The sequence below is a fragment of the Aphelocoma coerulescens genome, chromosome 11, assembly GCF_041296385.1.
Source record: "Aphelocoma coerulescens isolate FSJ_1873_10779 chromosome 11, UR_Acoe_1.0, whole genome shotgun sequence".
NCBI classification, from domain to species: Eukaryota; Metazoa; Chordata; class Aves; order Passeriformes; family Corvidae; genus Aphelocoma; species Aphelocoma coerulescens.
The window spans coordinates 20,869,154-20,889,544 of NC_091025.1; the positions used below are offsets into that span (position 1 = coordinate 20,869,154).

The 20,391-nt window shown below is 41.2% G+C and overlaps 1 protein-coding gene across 1 annotated transcript in view; it reads left to right on the forward strand.

Annotated features, from left to right (window-relative positions):
• Positions 1-1,578: 1,578 nt before the first annotated feature.
• Positions 1,579-20,391, forward strand: part of SLC7A10 (solute carrier family 7 member 10) — a 47,240-nt gene continuing 28,427 nt past the window's right edge. The window contains exon 1 of the mRNA XM_069026661.1: positions 1,579-1,711. Coding sequence (XP_068882762.1) covers positions 1,579-1,711 — 133 coding nt within the window. The remainder of the gene's footprint in view (positions 1,712-20,391) is intronic.

Consider the following 20,391-nt stretch of genomic DNA (forward strand, 5'->3'; position numbering starts at 1 on the left):
TGCTACCAGTAAAAACATAGCTATGAAGCAGACAATTAAGCCACCTAGAAGAAACACCTAATACATCAAGTTACTTTTGAACACCTGAAACTTTGTTTCCAGTCTTTGCATATATTTCCTAGTCTTTGAAAGAAGAACAGTAGTACTGTTTACATAATCCAAAAAGTAACTCTTCTTGTAAAGTTTCTTATAAAAATCACATAGTAATTCAATAAAAGGACATTTTAGAAGTGGTTATTGAGGCAGTTCATTCAGAAACAGAGCAGTAGATCAGCTTAGGAAACGAGCCTCGGCCTCTGAAAATCAATAAGCCTTTCTATAACAGCAGCAGTATAAAGCAGCTTTATAAAGTAAAATCACTTACAATTTTCATCTTTCTAAGAACAGTCCACAGATTTTCTCAAAAGACTCACCAGCTGTCAGGTCACACTTTTCGTTCTAAAGTCAAAGAAAATCAGGGTGATGTCACCACAGAAACTTCCTAACTTCCTTCACTGAGGTGAAGAACCAGACATTCCCTGTTTCACCCCACCACAACCAATTGCCACTGTCTCGCTGTTTGCCCCACTGATGCACGTTGTCAGTTACCACACAATCTTCTTATGAAAATTTTCTAACCTATGCATTTTCAGAATAGGTCACTCACACAGGGGTCTTCTCTGAACATAGAAATGCTCTCAGAAAGGTGTTCATCTTATAAACAAGTAACAAACTGGGGATTTCCATCACTAAACCCTTGGCTGTTACAAGCTGATGAAAGAGCCCAGGTTCCCAAACTACGATTTAGCTGTTTGATGTCATATGAGAGCAGAGGAGACCTCACTCATCGACATTCTTGTGAAGGCAGCTTGTTCACAGAGCAAAAGTTTGCGAACACAGATCCCAACATTTAAGCTCCATCCCGTGGGAGGAAAGGAAACATTTATTTCCTTAAGCTCCCCGGCAGATAACCCCAGCTGTAGCTCGTCAGCAGCCGCTGCCTGCCCAGCGAGCCCCGGGAGGGCTGTGGGGGACACAGGAGGCAGCTCCGGCAGCCCCCTCAGCCCCCTCAGCGCCCGCGGGTGCGAAGGAGCCGGTGCACGCACGGGCTGCGGCTGGATCCCTTCAGAAGTGTGAAACACCGTGGGGAGAGTACAGAAACCAGCCAACCTTGGGCTGGTTTTAACTGCGCTAAACTGGCAGTACTGATGACAAGCAATAAAACGTCTGTTCTTTACGTTATCGCACTAGCTCAACTAATAGGGCCCAACAGGAGGCGGCCGCCGCGGAGCCCGTGCGGGGCCGGCTCTGTCAGGGGTCCCAGCACGGCGCCCGGCTGGCTCGTGGCGCAGGGCAGGACCGGCTGCCCGACACACCAAATGTCCGAGCCCACCGCTCGGCGTTTAGCCCTCACCGCACAGCGCTGGCTCTGCTGTCCCTGCGGCTCCTGGGGACACACCTGCAGGTATCTGGGGGCGGCCGCGCCTCGAGTGACGCGCGACCCTGGGGCACCGCCACCCGTGAGGGCTCCGGGACACCTCCCGCCCCCCCCGGCGCCGTCCGGCGCGGCCCCCCGCCCACCGGCCCGCGGGGCGGCGCATGCGCGCGGGGCCGCGGGGCAGAGCAGCGCGGGCAGCGATGGCCGGCGGCGAGCAGCGCGTGCCCGGCGGCCCCGAGCGGGTGGCGCTGAAGAAGGAGATCGGGCTGGTCAGCGCCTGTGCCATCATCATCGGTAAGGGCATCGCGTCCCGCCTCTGCGCGCCCGCGGCAGTGCTGACAGCCTGTTTCACTCGACTGTACTGCTGCTGGGGCGGGGGCTCGGGACCGGCCGGCGCGGGGAGAGGCGGCGGTGTGGCGATGCGCGGCTCCGCGGGCAGGTGTGCGGTACCGGGGAGGTGACAGCGTGCTCTTGCATGGTGCGGCGCGGCTCGTCCGGTGGCGAGCTGGGCGGCGAGTCGCTGTCGCTGTAACACACGGTCTGTACGTCTGGAGTAAGCCCCCTCTGCCCAGTTGTTCAGCTGAACGCAAAATCGTGAGGTTTGGTAAAGTCTTTTCCTGATGACGGATGAGCTGTTGAGGCTTCTGCGGCGCTTACTTCTAAGGCTAAACCAGATTGATTCGTTTATTTGAGATCGGGGTTCTTCAAAGTGGAGGTGGCAGCGTGGGCTTTCAGAAGGCGCTTACCGAGTGTCCCGGGACCCGCAGTGTGTGCTGCGGCAGTGGGCAGCGATGCTCCCCGCGTCCCGCAGCAGCCATCGCTGGCAGAGCAGTCACTCAGCGGGGCTGACTTTGCTGCTCCCATAATAGAGTCAAAACTGGGAAATTGGGGCAGGGCGTGCTCAGCACCGTCCCTCGGTGTGCTCCATCACTGTGGCGTTTGGGCTGGACATGTGGGGGCAAGCGTGGGGAAGGAAAATTTGCCCAGGTGAATACAAGCAGCCTGTACTAAGTCAATGAGCCTCAAAACCCCGTAGGAAGACCCAGCCATTACCGTCACCAAGACCTATGGAAAAGACTCGCAGTTACAGTTGAATCAAGGTCCATGGCAGCACAGAGAGGTAGGTAACAGCAGGCACAGCAGGATCTGCTGCATCCATGGGAATACACTCTTCAGTAGCAGAATTAGTTGGGACACCCCGATGTGTCTCTGTGATTGATGTCACCAAGCTTGAGGAAGAATCACTGCATGCTTCCTGTAGGTGATCATAATGCCCTACTGCAATTTTATGCTCTTAGTCATGTATGCCTTTATGTCCGATGTAGGTGGATATGGTCTTGCAAAAAAAAAAAAAAAAAAGAAAAATTTCAATGCCATTGAACAGGATTATTGTGAGCAAGGCTGTTATATGAAAGGAAAATATTTAATTCCATTCCCATAATGAAACACTAAAATCTGTATCTGCAGTTTGTGGGAAGATGTGTTCTACATATACAAGCATACATTTATTTTGAATCCCTCAGCACACTTAAGGGGGAAAATCTAGGTTCTGGATCTCAGTGGAGCACAGATGACCTTGTGTTAGAGTGAAGTATTGAGTGCTGTACAGAGCTGTAGGTAAGGCACTTCCAGGGTTAGATGTTCCCTGAGTTGCTATTGGCCATAGGGAAGATTTATGGCATCTGTATCATTTGTTAGGTATTAGAGAATGATATCTTGAGACTGCTACCCTTCTCTCCCAGTCAACCTTTCATCAACCTTATATGCAATATCTTGCAAGCAGAATTCATATATGTCGTGCTTGTCCAAAATAAATCTTCTGAAGTAGCCTCTCATCTAATCAAGGACATTTGAGCAGGGAAAAGCACTGACATTTACTATAAACTGTATATTCTCAAGTGGTTTAAGTATTAGAGAAGGTAATCTGCTTTGCCACATAAAGCCTAAAAATTCTTCTGCAAATTCCCCCATATTTTCATGGAAGGCATTTGAAAAACAACCATAGGATCCTGGTTTTTTGTTTGATTTGTTTGTGTGCAGATGCATGAAATTACATCACGTATCAAAGTCTTCTGTGACAAAGTGGTATGTAGTAAGGGTTTAGTCTAGCTTTGTAGGTGTCACTGCATAAAACATGACAGTCTCAAATCAGAGGACAAAAATTATATCAGATCACCTTGCAAGCCATTACTGGAGTTAACTAAGTGAAATCTTATTTAAGTCTCCTTCAGAAAAAAAAAATTACTAGTTGATCCGAATTGATACTAGGCAAACAGTTAACTCACAGATTTGCTGTTTGATAGAATTTAACATAGGCAGAAGACTTATTTCCAAGTGATTGAATGGCAGGGAAAAAATGGATGCAGTCAGTGTGTCAGAGCCTTTGGAACAGACCAAAGGACAGACCAGGACTTTTATGTCAGTCATCATATTGGATTTCCTGCTTTTGAGTGGAGGAGGGAAACCCATTTCAAGGGTTTAGACACCAGATTCTGATGCATCCCGCAGCAAAGTCATACTGCCTGACAACACCAAGAAAAACAGAAATTGCTTTTGAAAAAACCTCTTCTTGCTCTGTACAGACATAAAGATTATGCTTTCTTATTTTTCTTTAAATGTTCTTGCAGGTTATCTTTATTCAAACAGCGTATGAAAATGCTGCAGATACAGAAAACATATGAGCATATTTTTATATTATCAAATAGAAGTTTGAGGCTGTGATCTGCCAACATTACACCAAATGTTCTGGTTTAGCTGACTGTTCTACAATTCTAATCAGCTGCAGGATGGATATAGAGAATTATAATCTTCTAGTAATTAAGAAGAGGAAACATGAGGGAGTATTTGAAAAATACTGTAAATATGAGCTTATAAATATGTGGTTGCCTTCTATACACTAATTCTGCTTGTTTAAAATAAGGCATTATGTGAGCTGCAGAGCTGGGGAGTCATTGTGCCAGGGAGCACTCAGAAAGACACAACATGAAGTGAAAGAGAAGGCTTGGGGGTGGGAGCACCTTTATCACCATTATAACTGTATTTGAGAGTATCCCAGTAATGGCAGGATCTCTCGATATTTTGTAGTCTGTTAGTAGCCCATCACAGTTGCAACCAAGAGAATAAAATAAACCTTTACAAGTACATCACGTCATCCAGGTTAAACATGCCATGCCTCTACCTGTTAGAGCTAAGGAGGGGCTCAGCCTCCCCTGTGAGTACGGGGCACCTGCTGGTTCAGGGAGCAAGGAGGGCACAGACAGCCTGTATCTTGACAGTTGTCCTGAAGCTCCCATACTCTGTGCTAATTCCCTGGAAAACTGGTCTTCCTTTTTAATCTTCTTGACATGTTTTGAATTATAGGGCAATTTTCTTACTACTTTTACAACCAAGGTATTTGTCAACACAATAAGTTGCTATGCTGTCTTAATGCACTCCCAAAACTCATCCTTTGAAATTTTTACCCTCCTTTTATAGAGATTTGAAAGATTTTGCCATAAGAAATACCAGTTCATCTAACAAAAAATATTCACAAAAACCAGCATAATAAACTACATCAAATTAGGAATATGTCTGTTCTATATCCATCCCATAGAACAGTCTCCTGATCTCTTCCAGCAGCCTAGCTTTTGTACAACTTAAGTCTATCCTTCAGTACTTCATTTATAGTTTTTAACTTGCTTACAAACAAGCCTGATTACAGAGAAGACTGTTTCCAAATTTTATTTCATGTTGAGGCAGAAGACACCTCTTCTGAGCATCCTAATGCAAATGCAGGTACTGAATACAAAACTGTTTAACTCTAAAAAGAGACTGGTAGTTAATGACTGTAAAACTGAACAGTGTTTAGTAGTAGTAACAAATCTTTCTGGCAATTCATCTCTGCCACAGAAAGAGCGCTTTTGCAAAGTGCTTGAGACTTGCTGTAGAAGCACCCAAACTGCTCTGTCTCAAACATGGTTACATACAGTGAAAACAAATCTCTCATGGGCTCCAGACATTAATAATCTTCTAATGCACTCTAATACACCACAAATCAAGTTTGCCAATACTTAGATGGAGTGATACAGCTTAAAAAGTAGTGACATACATACGTTATTATCTCCTAGATAATAACTCATAGATACTGTATAATTGTTTGAAATCCACACTAGATTTTATTTAGCAGACACAGAAATCAATGCTGTATTTAATTGAACAATTCTTTCATGCACATACACATAGCTAGCTTTACATCTCATTTGTAGAACTGTGTATGTAATTAAGATTATTGATGTGTGTTTTCTATGAGCACAGGAATATTAGCTATACAGTGCCTTCCTTGGAGTTTTGCCTGTGTAGATGAGAAGCTAAGTAAGAAGCTCCATGACTTGTCTCTGTGTAATTTCTACCACATTCCGCTGTTCTGTAGAAAAGTACAAGAACTAGAAAGTGATAGATACTGATTAATGTCCAATACCAGCCTGGTTCTTTGGGTTGGAAAAACAAAATACACCATTCTTACATTAGAAATGTATATTTAACTGTATACACAAATTGCATATGTAACACATGCAAAAAGGGCTGTTTGACTGTTTAATATAGATCAAGTAATGTTATATAACACAAACAGTTAAATATCTCTTAAAACCTTTATTTATGTGGTTGTAAAACTGCATGAAAGTAGCCATAGGGTAATACTTGAATTATCATGAAATCTGTTGTATACTCATGAATGATTTAATATCAGGCTATATAAAACTTACTAGAAGACTTATAAATTCAGCTACAGTAAAATATGTCAGCTAAAACTAAATACATCTTATTTTGCTGAGCACAGGTAGTCAAGTTATCTGCATCAGCTGACTTGGCATTGATTGAAAAATGCTTGCAGTACTTGTTCTACTCACACACAAATTTAATGTAAGATCTCTTATAAACTGGTTCCTGATTCAGGTCCAATGATAATAACAAAACTATGTTCAGCTGAGCAGTATGTTCAGTTATTGCTAGTTCTGAAAGTAACTTTCTGGAATTTATCTGTCTGCATTGCCCAGACAACAGCACACGCTTACTTTCACCCATAGCTGACATCAGTCAGCCACCCAGTGGATGGTCTCAGCAGAATGCCTACAAGCTGAAAAGCCTCCTTAGGGAGATGCTTCCTTATGTCAGGGTTGTCCCAGTATGTAGTGCATGATACTGCCCACACCATGATAATCTGTCAAGGGAACAACTGAGTTGCCTTGGTTGTCATTGTATCTGCCTGGCATTGTACTTCCATACAAATAATTGCATGTGTGTAGACTGGGAAGATTTTATTTGTGTAAATATCACTTCCAAGTGCAGGACTCCAATGTGATTTTTCCTCCTTGTCATTAACAGAAGACTATTTGCCAGCCTTTCTGTGTGTCAATTAGCTGTCTCCTTACTGCTGTGCCTTTTGCCATTCTAACATCCCTTAAAATCCCACAGATAGTCTTTATCGGCAGAAACCTAGCACAGGATTCAGCAAGCTGCTGGCTTAACACTGGGGAAAGGGAGCACATGGAACAGGGAATAGCCTTCATATTCACCTTTTCTGAGTGGAAATGGATAGGTATTAATGCCCAGTGCTTGCTGTATCCTCTCTGATCATGTTTCATGTGCTGCCATTGCTTAAGTGGACTGAGTTTTGGTCATTGAATCCGATCCATCTGTTTATCGAGTAACATATCAAATCATTAGGAGATCATTCCTAGTCAGACCCAATGGACTTCACTGGAGTAGTACCCAAGTTACAGGACTGCAGCAGAAAGAAAGATGTATGAAAAGAACAGAAAAAAACCCCCACACACATCACTGGATGATTTTTCCTAATTTCTGTGATCCTACCTGGGCCCATAGAAAACAGTGGTGTTGCAACAAGAATTTTCTCCCTCTGAATCTGTGCGAGAGCATTTCACTTTTATAGCTAACTGAAGTTTCAGGACACGCTTTTGTTCACTGACTTGTGAGAGTAATACAGATTACAATTCAATGGTTCTCTCTCTCAAAAAAAAATGTGTTTCTAAACACTTTAGAAAGAAGTCAGCCTTCCTTATCTGTCACACACCTTGTTAATTAATATTTTGAGCACTTAGTTCCACATGGCACTTACTGACGTAACACACAAAGTACTTAGAAATGCATAACTGATTTTTTTCATGATCAAGCTCTGGACTGCAGAGAAATGTAATTCAGTATCTTGTCCTCTCATAAATGCAAATTATGGTTTAGTAAAGTCAGCAGTCAATTTTTGTTCAAGATAAGTGGCACATATTCCTTATTAGTGAGAAACCACAAAGACACTTTTGAAGAACTTGTGAATGTTTTTTCATATAGCCCAGAGGCTTAGGCTCAGATTCAAAACTATTGAAAATTACGTGTCCAGGTTCCATATGTACATTTAAGCTGATAGGTATCCATAATTTGGTATGGTACCCAATAGGAAAAAAGATTCATACTACTGAGAAAGATCCGATCCTGCATTTGGAAAAAATGGAAGCTAGAGATGCCCATCCAAAATGCAAGTTATATTTATGGCATGATATTTTAGGGGTGATACCATGTTCCCACATTCTTCAAGACTGTTCCAGTATACAGTTCTCCATGAGAATTGTTTGGGGTAGCCTTTCACTTGAGTTTAGGGAGCTGAAAACAAGCTTCAGTTTCACTTGAAAGTAAAAACCAGGGCTAAATTCAAATTAAGCTTGGTAAAAATTCAGGGAGATTCTGCAGCTTCTCCAGGGTAGCAGCTTACTTCTGAGACTAAACTTACTTACAGAGGAAGTCTAAAAAGGAGCTGTAATTAGAAATTTCTGATGGAGAAGGGGGGGAAAAAAGGGCTTTAAAAGCCTTAACTTTATATTTTTCTCTACTGAATATTTCTGGACAAAGAAAAGGGTTTTATTTGTCCACACGTGCCTTTCTGCTGCAGCCTATATCAAGGAGAATTCAGCATGTGAAGTCCCACATGTACAATATGAAGAGGGAAAAAAAAGCTAAATTTGTACTTTTCTGCAACAATTGCCACACAATTGTGTTTCCAAGTCATTAGCTATCAAGTATTCATTGACTGATGGTTTTGGTTTGAGTGGGTTTAGTTTGGGTGAGTTTTTGTCGTTTTTGGGGGGTTTTTACCCTCCTACCATCTAAAAAAGTAGAAAATTCTGATTGGGACACAGTGATCACAAGGCTTGTATGAGCTCTCTACCATGAATGCCAGTAGTTTAGATACCCTACAACAGAAACTGCTTCCTTGATAGATGAGCTAACAAAGGTAGCATCCTTTGGTAAGTGTCTCTCTCCTCATCTGGCAGTACAGTGCCTGCTTTCAGCAGTGCCATAAATCTCCACTCGTGTTCCCTTTTCCTGTGCCTTGCAGCTCATTTCCTTCTAGCATAATGTAGCCTTTTCTGTTGAGAAAGTCTGTTCTGCTTTGGCAGGCTTACAACAAGCAGAAGTGGTTTGGTGGAGGTTTAGCGCTTTTTTTTTTGCAGCTTTTCATGTGCCAAACTTTTCCTTTTGAGACCCTGTTTTTTGTTGTACTGTGGGGGGCTTTCTACTAGCTGCCACACTTTTTTGTCATCTTGATTGCAACATGATAAAATGAGAAGGCATTTGTCAGTATTGAAGTGCCCCAAATATAAAACATCCTAACAGTGTTGGTTTTTTCTGCTGGTCCTGAAAAACCCAGAAGTCTTCCAAAGAGTTCTTCAGCAGATGTTCCTTGGCAAAGAGAAGGGAGCCAGCAATCCAACGTTGACTGAGCATCTCAACACCCTAATTCCTTTTTAAATGCTTGTATCCCCCTCTGTATAGTGAGAAAGCATAGAGAATATGCAAGCCCTGTTGTCCTGCAGAGGAAAAACATGTATAGTGGTAAATACATTTATTCACGTCAGCCTCCCCAAAATCTCTTTATGCAGTATTAGTTTATTCTCATGTTTTCTTCCGGCACTGGCCTTTGCAAGTCAGGGCTGAAAAGCAAGATTTGAAGAGTGATTGTCTACAAATTGTTCCCATCTTCAGGAACTTGCAGATTCTGTTCTTCTGATTGCAGAGTAATATATGAACCAATCATGGGGTGAGCTGTTTAAATTCTTGCTCCTAGGTATGGTTCATGATCTCTTTCAGGCAATAGAGACAAATTCCATTGGATCTCAGAGCAAGAAAAGTGATGGTTAAGCCTGAGGAATTTCTGTATCATTGGGTAATGGAATAACCCCCAGAGCTGAATTGCTCTGATTAATTTAACACTTTCTTTAGAATAGTACCAACTTACAGAAAACTAAAATTTTTTTTCATCTAAAAATTAAGTTGAATTTTTTTTTTATCTGATCCTTAAATAATGCTGTAATACCACTTCAAATGTGGGACTAGAATATCAATAGTGTAAAACATACCATTTAAAATCAGCAAAACTTTAGAAAGGTTACTTCTAACTCCAAAAAACAGGTCAGTGATCTGGATGCGTGGCAGTTTTTCTGCTGTGAAAAACAATAGCTCTTTCATAAGTTACATGAAGCCACTTAATCTAGATCAGGCCAAACATCTTAATATAGTATACTACAAAAAATTATGTTTGAACAATATAAGGACCTTATTTACATCCACAAATACCAGGAGAAATCAAATTAAGGAAGAATCTCATCCTTTTGAATACACTAGGTCAGAGAGCTAAAATCCACAATGTATGTAATCTATGGCAGTGAATGTCACAAGGCTGCCCATCACAAAATTTCTAATTCACTGGTCAGTGCATAGGCACGCTAATTATTGTACATTGACTCTGGGTTAGAAAATCCCACAGGGATGAGCAGCAGTCAGTATAAAAAGTTGCTCTCTTATAGAGGTGCATGCAGACAGTGGAGTACAAAAGTTGAGGTCTTAATATTGAAATGCCTTCTCTGTAACACAAGGAGTTTTGTGAAAAGGCCACTGCACTTGTGTACATGTGCATGACATTATACGGTACAGGTCTGACAAGAAAAAAACATCCTTACTTGGCTAGTCTCCCAGTTCCTTGGTGTCTTCCATCTTTTTGCTGTTAAAATTGTGCAACCGTCCTGAGAGAAGGAGAAAAAACTATTAATAGGTGCCATATATGATAGGTTTTTAATAGTATTGTGCTGTGAGGTTGCTCCTGGTCAGGCCCCACAAAGAAGGCTGATGAATCCAGAAGAATGTTTCTTGCCCACCTGTGCTTTGGAAAGGATCAGTATGTGCTTCTCCTTAAACCTGAAGGTAATGACTGCCAAGGAATGAGGACTTACAGCTTTTAAGTGTGTGCTTTTATATCATAAAAATTCATCCTTTTGTACAAAACACCCAAGGGATCATTTTTTCTTAGGGAGTTGCTAGAAAAGGACTGACAAGAAAGAAATTGTTGGGTTGAGTTCCTTGTCTGGATTTTTTCAAAATTCTTTAGCAGCTCTCCTGACAGCTTAGTAAGACAGGATTTACTTGCTTGTTTTAAGGGAGGTCACGTCAGACTATATTTCCTTTGGCTTATTTCCCCATGGCTTACTCTTTTCTCTGCCCAGATTTTGTCCTGTTTTGATAGCAGACTTTTTCTTTGGTATCTGGGGTGTCAAGCCTTGTTTTATCTCTAATTTAAAACAACGCAGACAGTTCTGATGTCCTGAAAGGGATAAGAAACTGTATCAGAAATGTCATTCTAAATCTCCATAAATACAAGTTTCTTTTTTCTGGTACTTTTAAATGCAGTCTGAAAACTTGAAAAGCCATACATTTTGGAAACATACATAATCAATTCTTTTTATAAGTGCCTTGAAAACAGTAATAGCCTTAGTTAGTACAAAAGAGCAGAGAATATGCAAGCTTGTTAAGCTTCCAAACACTGTATTTAGACTCAAGTAAATTTAAAAATAGCTGAATCAGTATTTTAAAGAATAAAGGAAAGAAGTGTTTGATTCTGGTGGTGTCCTCACATGCCTAGCCTTCAGCTTGAAAGGGATTTCCATGTGTGTGATAGAATTAAAATATTTGTAATTAAAAAAAAATGCTGACAAATTACCTTTTTTGTACTCCTGCTAATAGATCTTGTTGCAATAAAGGCATTTCTTATGGTAACTCTGCCAGAAACCAGTAGGACACAATGTCTCCATGTTTTTTGGTTGTGGACACAGCCAGTTCCCTAGCAACACAGTAAGATTTAAGCAGACTATTACAAAAGGTGCCCAATCCTGTACATATTACGAGTGCGTACAGAAGAAATAACTCTCCTTCACATGCTCGTGCTCCCGACAGAAAATGAAAGACCCTTTCCTTAACTAGTCCCAAGTCCCTCAAATCCTCCTGAAGGCAACAAGAGCAGAGGACTTCATTGCCTCATAGGATCAGGCTTTAAATTAAATTAAAGCAGCTAGGTACAAAACACTTTAATTCTTTATTGCCCACATACCTGAGCAACATTGGCAGTTGGCAGTGAAGCAGGTGAGAATGAACCTTACTGTGTTCAGGTTGCACAGCAGAGAGTAATGCCAACAAATGTAATCTGTTCTCATTAATTGAAGTTACTGGGGGCCAGTCCCATTCACTCATTTTACCACAGATCTGAAAATGAACACACTTGTCATTGACCAAACACGGTCAGGGGATGGGAGCAGCATCCTGGCTGCCCTTTGCAGCAGGTAGGGATCATCCTCTGTATTTCAGACAGGGAAAGTGGCACACAAAGGCCAAAAGGAGCAAATTCGCTTCTAGCCATCAACTCACACAACCTCCCTGAAGACAGGTCTATGAATATACCATATTGAAATCCATTTGTTTCCCTTTGAGGCCTTCTGAAATAGTCTGAGGAATTTTTGGCTGAGATTAGCTGCTCAGAAGCACCAGAACTGAAAAACCCCAAACCAAGGAGAAAACTTATGTAAAGTGACATTTATAAAGAGCATAAGTCTGTTACTTTAGGAAACTAGGAAAGAAGAACAAGACAGATCTCTGATCTCTTGCAAAACTGCTACCCAGTGGAACAGAAAGTATGTGTTATAACCAGGGTCCTATACACTGCTATGACAGGGATGTTCAAGTCTGTGTTAACGTGTATTTTGCAGGATTAGCTAATTTAATTCTATATTTCTGTGTGCTCCAACCATTCTATGAACAAGTTTTTCTATTCAGGGGCAGGAGCAACATTCTTTTGATGAATTTTTTTATACAGCTGGTCAACTGCTTAGATAAACTTGATATATAAAGACATCAGTGAGAACATGAAGTCTCATAATTCTGAAGATATTTAATTTCAAAAGACAGTTGTGATATTTGCAAATACAAGATACATACATGCATAAGAATGTTATATAGTAATATTGCTAACTCTTGAGATCACATTACAACAGGTCCTTAAATTCCCAGATCATGGATATTTAAGAACTGCAAGAAAAGCTGCCATTTCTTTTGGAAATGCAGGAGTTTCTAGTTCTCCTCAGTAAAATTGTGTAAACACGTTCTTTAAAAATAAATTACGTATTTAAAAATAAAGTCAAGATACAAGTTAGCACTGGTTTCTAAATACATGAGGACAGCAACACAGCATCATAAGTGGTGCCTCAGTATACACTCTGAGCTGATAGGTGTTTGTAAATCTCATTTAAACTCACATTGAGCTAGTAACCAAATTGCACTTTAAGTGCAAGCTTTAAGTCAAATATCATTGTGCAATAGTGGTACACACCCCAGGAAGCATAAATACAATTTTTTTGCTTTTAAATTCCACCTCAGTTCATTGACCATAGCCTATCTTTGTATACTTTGATAAAACAGAGATAAAGCCACTTAGAGATGTGAATGAGAGATGTAAATGCTGAGATTACCATGCTGAGAGGTAAAACTAACTACACAGAATATGCTAACACAGATTTACAGCCAGAAGAATGTAAATTTGAGAGATTGAATGATTTCTGATCAAGGAGGTGTGAAACCAGCAACAACCACAAACTTTGCTAAGAAGTTTATGTCTTGTTTACATCTGCATCCAGAATAAGGTTGTGTATGATCCTAGGCAATGACTGTAGACCTTATAGGAGATTCTAAATTAATCTTTCTTCTCAATAACATGACCTGAGCTGTAACACAACAGTTGATGTATTTGGATGATTTGTTACTGCCATTTTCATATAACTTTATTTTAAATATGTATTGCCTGGAACTTCAATTCAGGAAGGCCCTTTGAACACTTTAGCCTTTTACTATTCAGGGTAATACTGAAGAATAAGCCTTACCTTAAAAGTTTAGTATACTGAAGTTCCCATTATACCCCTTCAGAAATCAAGGATTAAATGATGCCTAGTTTAGAGATGCTCTTAATGGTTCCCAAGTTTGCAGAAGGTGTGTAAGCACAGTCCAAAATCCACCAACTGGCCTGAGTCTGAGGACACTTTTCCAGGGCTCATCTTTGTGGGATCAGAGCAGAAGGCATAAAACACAGTAATTTGAGAGAAAATCGGAGGCAAGAGTGGGATTTAGTTTTGCTTTATCTTGTAATTGAGCAATCAAGGTCAAGCTGTGCCTTTTCTCCAGACCTGCTCATTCCTGTAGTGCTGCCCCATAAGTCCCCACACTGTCCCTTGGCTGGTGCAGAGCACACATGGGTTTTTGGTAGCCATAGCTAAGGGTTGCAAGGACACCAATATGTGTAAACAAAGTTTTTAATTTGCAAGGAGGAACATTTTTCACAGCAAAAAGCTGCAGAGATGCTGTGCGAGGTAAACAGGGAGTGTGGAGCAGTGTGGGGGTCAGAGAGATGGTGCCAACTTCCAGGCTGGTTTCTTCTGCTAGAGCCCAGAGTTGTGTAACAAAAAAATCCTTCTGTGTAACTCTCGAAATTGCATACTGATGTTTTATTTAGATTTGGGCAATGACACATCCATGAGGACTGACAGCTTTCAGGAATGGACAGCAAGAGGCTTTCCCACTGAGCAGCAGTTGCTGATGAATTTTCCAGACTGAATAATCTGTTCACCATGATCAATCACAATGAGCAAAAAGAATAGAGTTAGGGGAAGAAAAAAGGGAAAAACTCCAGCATTTTCCATTAAACAAATTATACTTCAAGGCTGGTGCAGGGGTCTTTACCATTGGCATGAGTAGGGCTGAAGAGTGGGCTGCCAAAAAGCTGTGTCTGTCATACTGTCTTTGTCTGACCCACAGCACTCCCCAACATAGCTGAACTCTTTGTCTGTTTTTATAGCTGAGTTGGTGAGCTTTACAGCAGCGTTTTGTAACTGCTTTTCTTCTTGGTAAAGACTGAAAATCATTGCAGGTATAGAGGGCCCTGTGAGAGCGCTCCCAGAAGTGCAGCTATCACTTGAGGGGTTTCTCAGCCGAGGGACAAACATTAAATCAGCTGAATGGGCTGGCATCTGCCCCTTGAGCTGCTACAGATGGACCAATCTCCACTATCACTTGCTTTCCTTAAAATCAGAATTTATCTGTTAGTAATCAGTCACACAATGTCCTAGAGAAGACCCCCATGTCTTCCAGCATGCTTGCAGGGCAGAGCTTTACACACTGCCCATTTCTACATCAGGGTAGAATGACATTTAATGACAGGTTTCTGCCATTTGCAGGTAAAATTCCAAGTCAGGATATTGAGATCCAGAGAGCGCAGAAACCAGAAGTTGGACAGATAACAAGGGCCAATACAACATAAAGCTGCACTATTTGTAGAGAGCAGTCAGTGTGCAATGCTGCACTTTTTTACCAGGGCAATCCAGGCATTTTAAGAACATCACAGGGCTTTCCTCCACATCCCTCTCACAGCATCAGGGTGGGTTTGGCATTCAGTTTCTCTTTGGAAATTAGTAGGAGGGTTGAAGCACTCTCTCCTTTGCCTCAAGGGTCATAGTAGCTCTTTTATGTGCTGAAGTCCCATAGTCAAGGGGGAAGTTTGAGCCTCTGTTCCCCATAGACCCATGCACTGCTGCCAGTGGGGATGCAGTGGGGACCACCAAAAATCTGCTCTGCAGCTCTCTGTGGGCTTCCCTCATCCTCACCTGGCAGCACTGCCCTGCAATAAACCCTGCTCGAGGTCCCTGATGTCAAGGGAATAAGGCAGAAGAGGAAGGTGCGATATGAAGGTCAGCAAAAGTAGCTGGTTGTAATCCCCTCCTGGACACAGCTGTACTGCTGCATAGGCTGCTTTGAGTGTGGCAGTGTGTGGGAGCTCACTTTGAGAATATCCCACTGAAAATGTCACCTAGTCCCTAGGAGAAGGCTTTTCCTGATATTTCTGCCTTATCGTTGCAGCGTACAGAGAAGGGCATGGGAGGCTGAGGTTTCCTCTTCATGGTAATGAAATGCAGCCCACATATCCCAACGCTGGCAAGAGAAGAGGAGAACAAGTCAGAAGTTAAGGAAGTAGAGAAGTCAGACCAAGTACAAGAGTCAGAACAGAGGAGCAGGAAATAAAGCAGTGGACTGTGTGCCTGAAAAGAGCAGACAGAGCCTGCAGCCTGTGAAAGGATTAACAGAATAAAAGGAGTTTCAATTTAGAACAACAAAATCCTATCACACAGGCTTTAACTTCTCCTTTGAAATAAACGCACTGTAACACTGTTACTCAAATAAAACTGAATCAAACCATGTACTTGCAGACATCTGCCATCTTCTTTATTATTTCACATGCTCCTAAGAGGCCTGATCCCCAGCACCTCCTGGCCATTTATCTGCCTTAGTGCAGATCTGTCCTCTGCATGCATCATCCAAATGTTTGGTCTCCAGCAGGTCAGGGATGATGTGATAGGGACAACCAGGTTGCCCACACTGACCCAGCTTGGAGGAGGAGAGAGACCACACCTACTACAGAAGGACTCTGAAATCTTCCCAGGTTTCTCTCCACAGCAAGAGGTTTTATTATTCAGCATTATTATTGTCTTCATGTGTGTTTGTTAAATAAATAGGTTTTTTATCTCTTTCACTTTCCTCTGAGGAAAATTTCTTTTTTCATGAACCTGGGTGGGGGAGGGATGGTTGTAACCTGCCTTCTGTCACAGGGTATTTTCCTCCCGATTTGTCTCAAACTGGCACACCTTCTCAATTAGGCCCTGCAATTTTGGACAAAATGATTTGTAAATTCATCTATCATACCTAGTGTATACCCACATACATACTCAAGAGAGCATGATGCTTGCAAGCCAGAGAACTGGATCAGAGGTTCCAGTGCTCTTTTTGGTTAATGGAACATTTGCATTTGACTCAAGTTCTGTAATGGGAATATCCCCACATTGTATCTCTTGTAGTGAGGTCTTTACGTTACAGATGTGCCCTTCTTACAAGTAGTCAGCACATGCCAATGGAACCTCCTTTGAATGCTTTTGAAGCAGCAGATTATTTTGTGACCACTATGTTACCAAAACAGAGGCGTAAAAGCTTTCTTGATGAAGTTTCTCTTGGTTAACCTGCTCCTGTAGAAGAAAAGTATTGACAAATTATCACTTATTTTACAAAAAGGTAGAAATTTTAAACCACCATGTTTTTGTGGGTTTAAGCTGTTGGGTACTTTGGCAGAGGTTGGACTACTAATAGCCTGCACATGGCCAGTCTCCTGTGGCAAGCAGCAGGTTTCAGATGTATAGCAAAGCACTGCAGTCCCATAAATGCGTCTTGCAGGATTTGAGTACTGCTTTCCTTTAAGGCTGCCTTCCACAACTGGTGGAAAGGGATTCCAAACAAACCATCGTCATTAAGCAGTTTATATACCTTGAGCCAGAGCCAAATGTGCAGCTTACTACTTTTAAAGAACTATTCAAATGGCCCCAGATTTATTAAAGGTCCTGTGAAGACTGAGGTTAGCACAAATTTGCCTTGATTGCTCTTCTCTAGATTGTGATTTTTTCATCTAATTGAAACGCAGCTGCCTAACACACTCCCAAAATCACCACAATGCAGCTGGCATGTGCAAGTTTTACCCACTTGCAAGTTCTGTTCATCAATGGTCTTTGCAATTTAATCAGTCTTACATTTTCTTAAAATAACAGATAAGAAGGCAGAGGTTATTCTCTCTCTGGGGAAGGATACATGCCATCATCCTGCAGACTGGTTGGTTACTGGGGAGAACAGCAACCCAAAAATTTGGCACCCACAGTAACATTCCCTAAAATTCAGGATAGGAATGATATTCCATCCTTGCCGCATCTCTTCAAGTTCACCAGATAACAGACACTTCCAGCCTGTTTTCCACCAGATGGGCAGGTCTGCCTTTTCCTTGCCCTTTATGCAGCTGGGCAGGGCACAGCTGTGGCCTGCTGAGCAGGTATTGATTTTTAATATATATCAATTAAAATTATTTACAGATCTCCACAGTACCTCGTGTGGTAGCAAAATCTAACCCTTCTCACTGAAACAGCTGAAACAGACTGTTGCACACCCTGTAAGGCTGCATCAGGTATTATTAGTGAAGCTATGCCTGAAATATTTACTTTCCTTAATTTATTTTTCTGTTCTATCCACACCTTCATAGTTAGAAAACTTTGGCTCTTTAAGTCTTCAGGTACTACACCTGCATATTAGTGCTCAGAAGGCAAATAATCTTCTTTATACATCTATCAGAAGTCAAGGAAAACACTTCTGTCAGTATTTGAAGTAGCCTTATTTTTAAAATCTTTAAAGTTGGGTGTAGTATAATCAGATTATAAATTCTTAACCCAGTAAAATCCAGTTGGAATGCTGGAATAGCAGTTTATAATGGCCGGTCATGTTCTTGCTTGCTAGGAATTTTAACATAAATGTTTGAACTGAAGTCAGGCTTTAAGATTGTTTAATTTTGTTAAATATTAATCCCTGTAGACATTAAATTATCAATGTTATTTTTATAGCCATTTTTGAGGGGGTTTTTTTTGCAAGCATATTAGCAGAGCAGCCATAATTCATTTTCTACTGTACAGAAGTTCCATTTTCTTACTTGCATATGAAGTTAAATGGCTATTATTTTAATGCCAGGCTTTATAGATCCTTTTATTCTTCATCCGTTCTTCATTAAGAGTTTTCTGAATGCTATTTAAAAGCAAAAAACTCCAGGAAATTGCATTAAATACCTTAACTGCCACATAGCCTAAATTCGTGTTTGTCTAGAGGTTAAGAAAATGCACTTGAAGTGCATTTTTTTGCTAGTTTTAATTCTGTTGAGTCCCTACAGCCTAGTAATTTTTTGACCTGTTTTCTTGATTCAGAACTTCATTCAGTCTTTGTATTTTATTGGGGGAAGGAGGGGACACTTATATCTTTTGCATTAGATGCTGCACTTGTGTTAATAAGCTGGAGAGGAGCAGGGCAAAGCTTGAGCAGCACCTTGTGCCTGGCCGTGTCGTTGGGAGCCACAGCACAGCTGTGGTGCATGGCAGCCACGTCTCCCAGCACTGCCAGCACGTGGCTAAGCTGGAGCTTGAGTTCAGCCAGGGCAGAGCAGCCAGTTTATTTACTGTGAATAGAGTCATCGGGACTTCTGTGCTGCCACAAAATTTCCAGTTTACATCAAAATTATGAGCTGTATATTTTACTTCTTTACTGGTTTTGTAGCTGTGTCATGCCCTGAGTTCACAAACAGGCAGTGACAGTCACTAGCATCCTCAGTTGGGAGTGTTTAACTCCTGGGAGCCAATTAACTGACAATTAGTTGCACCAGGCTACTTCATTTATAAATAAATATCCATGATGAGTTATGTCATCACCATTATTGTCATAATCCACCTCATATTTAATTTGGATTTAAACAGTTTGCAAAGCACAATTCCTTTTGATTAAGCTTTTTTGCTGTTGTTGCCAAACAGGATTCTCAATTCTTTACAATATTTTCTATGGAAAAAAAGATATATTTGTTTATAATTCCTAGGCAGGATGCAAAGCTTCAGCGTTTGTTTATAAGAGAACTGTTTTAAGCAGTGACACAGACTGTCATCCTGTTGGCTGGAGCAATGTCAACATAGATGTGGAAGTCCTGAGAGGATGGGAGAACTTTTTGATTATTTTTCTATTCTAAGTGAAAACTGCTTGTATCTGCTGTTGATACCAATATATCAAGAGAGAGCTGTACCTGAAATCAGGTTGGTCTCAAACATTTAATTTAAAAGAAAAAAAAATGCCATTTTCTACAGCTTCTGCACATTGACACTGAGAAAAGGGTTCCAGACTTGCCCTTCATTGTCAATATACCCAGACACAGACCATCTGTCACAACTATAGTGATGAAACACCCACTATACAGTTGGGATTATAATCTTTGGTGATGCTTACTACTGTGATTGACTACTGTTTTACTAATTCCTATTCTGATTCAATAAACATGGGATGCACCTCCACAACAATGCTGAAGGAAGCAGGACACCCAGTTAACACAGGCATTTGCTCTGCCTGCCTTTGAACATCACACCTCCCCACCTCATTACCTGCAATGTGCACTGAGTGCTCCGTGACCCACCTTGAGTGTGGAGTGCCATCTCCTGAGGACAGCAAATGGCACTCGATGAAAGCAGGAGTCTGGCAGGATTCATATTCATGAACCGTGCACAGTTTTTTTAGCAATGTTGCCTGCTATAGTACTTCATTAAACAACTAGTCACAAACTGAATTACCTGACTGTGGCAAAAAAACCCAAAGGAACACAGAATTTTTGTTGTTAATACTTTACTTTGTAGGGGAAAGGGCTGTTTAGACAAATTACTGACCCGTTCTGAATTTCAGATGTACAACAGATCTTTAAAGAAATGTGCATGCAATAAAAAGGCATGAGTTATATTTTTCTTCACTAACTACACAGGAAATTGCTTGGTTTTCTCCAAGAAAGACCAAATATGGTCTCTACATATAATAAGTAAGTCCATTCTTACAGAACTGATGTATACTTTCAACAGGCTGCAAGATCCGTTCTTTTTATAATCTATGTGGATTGTGTGCTGCAGATAAATAAAAGATGCCCTAGGGATTTGTCTTGGTTTGCAAGATAGGTGTCTGCTAAGGAA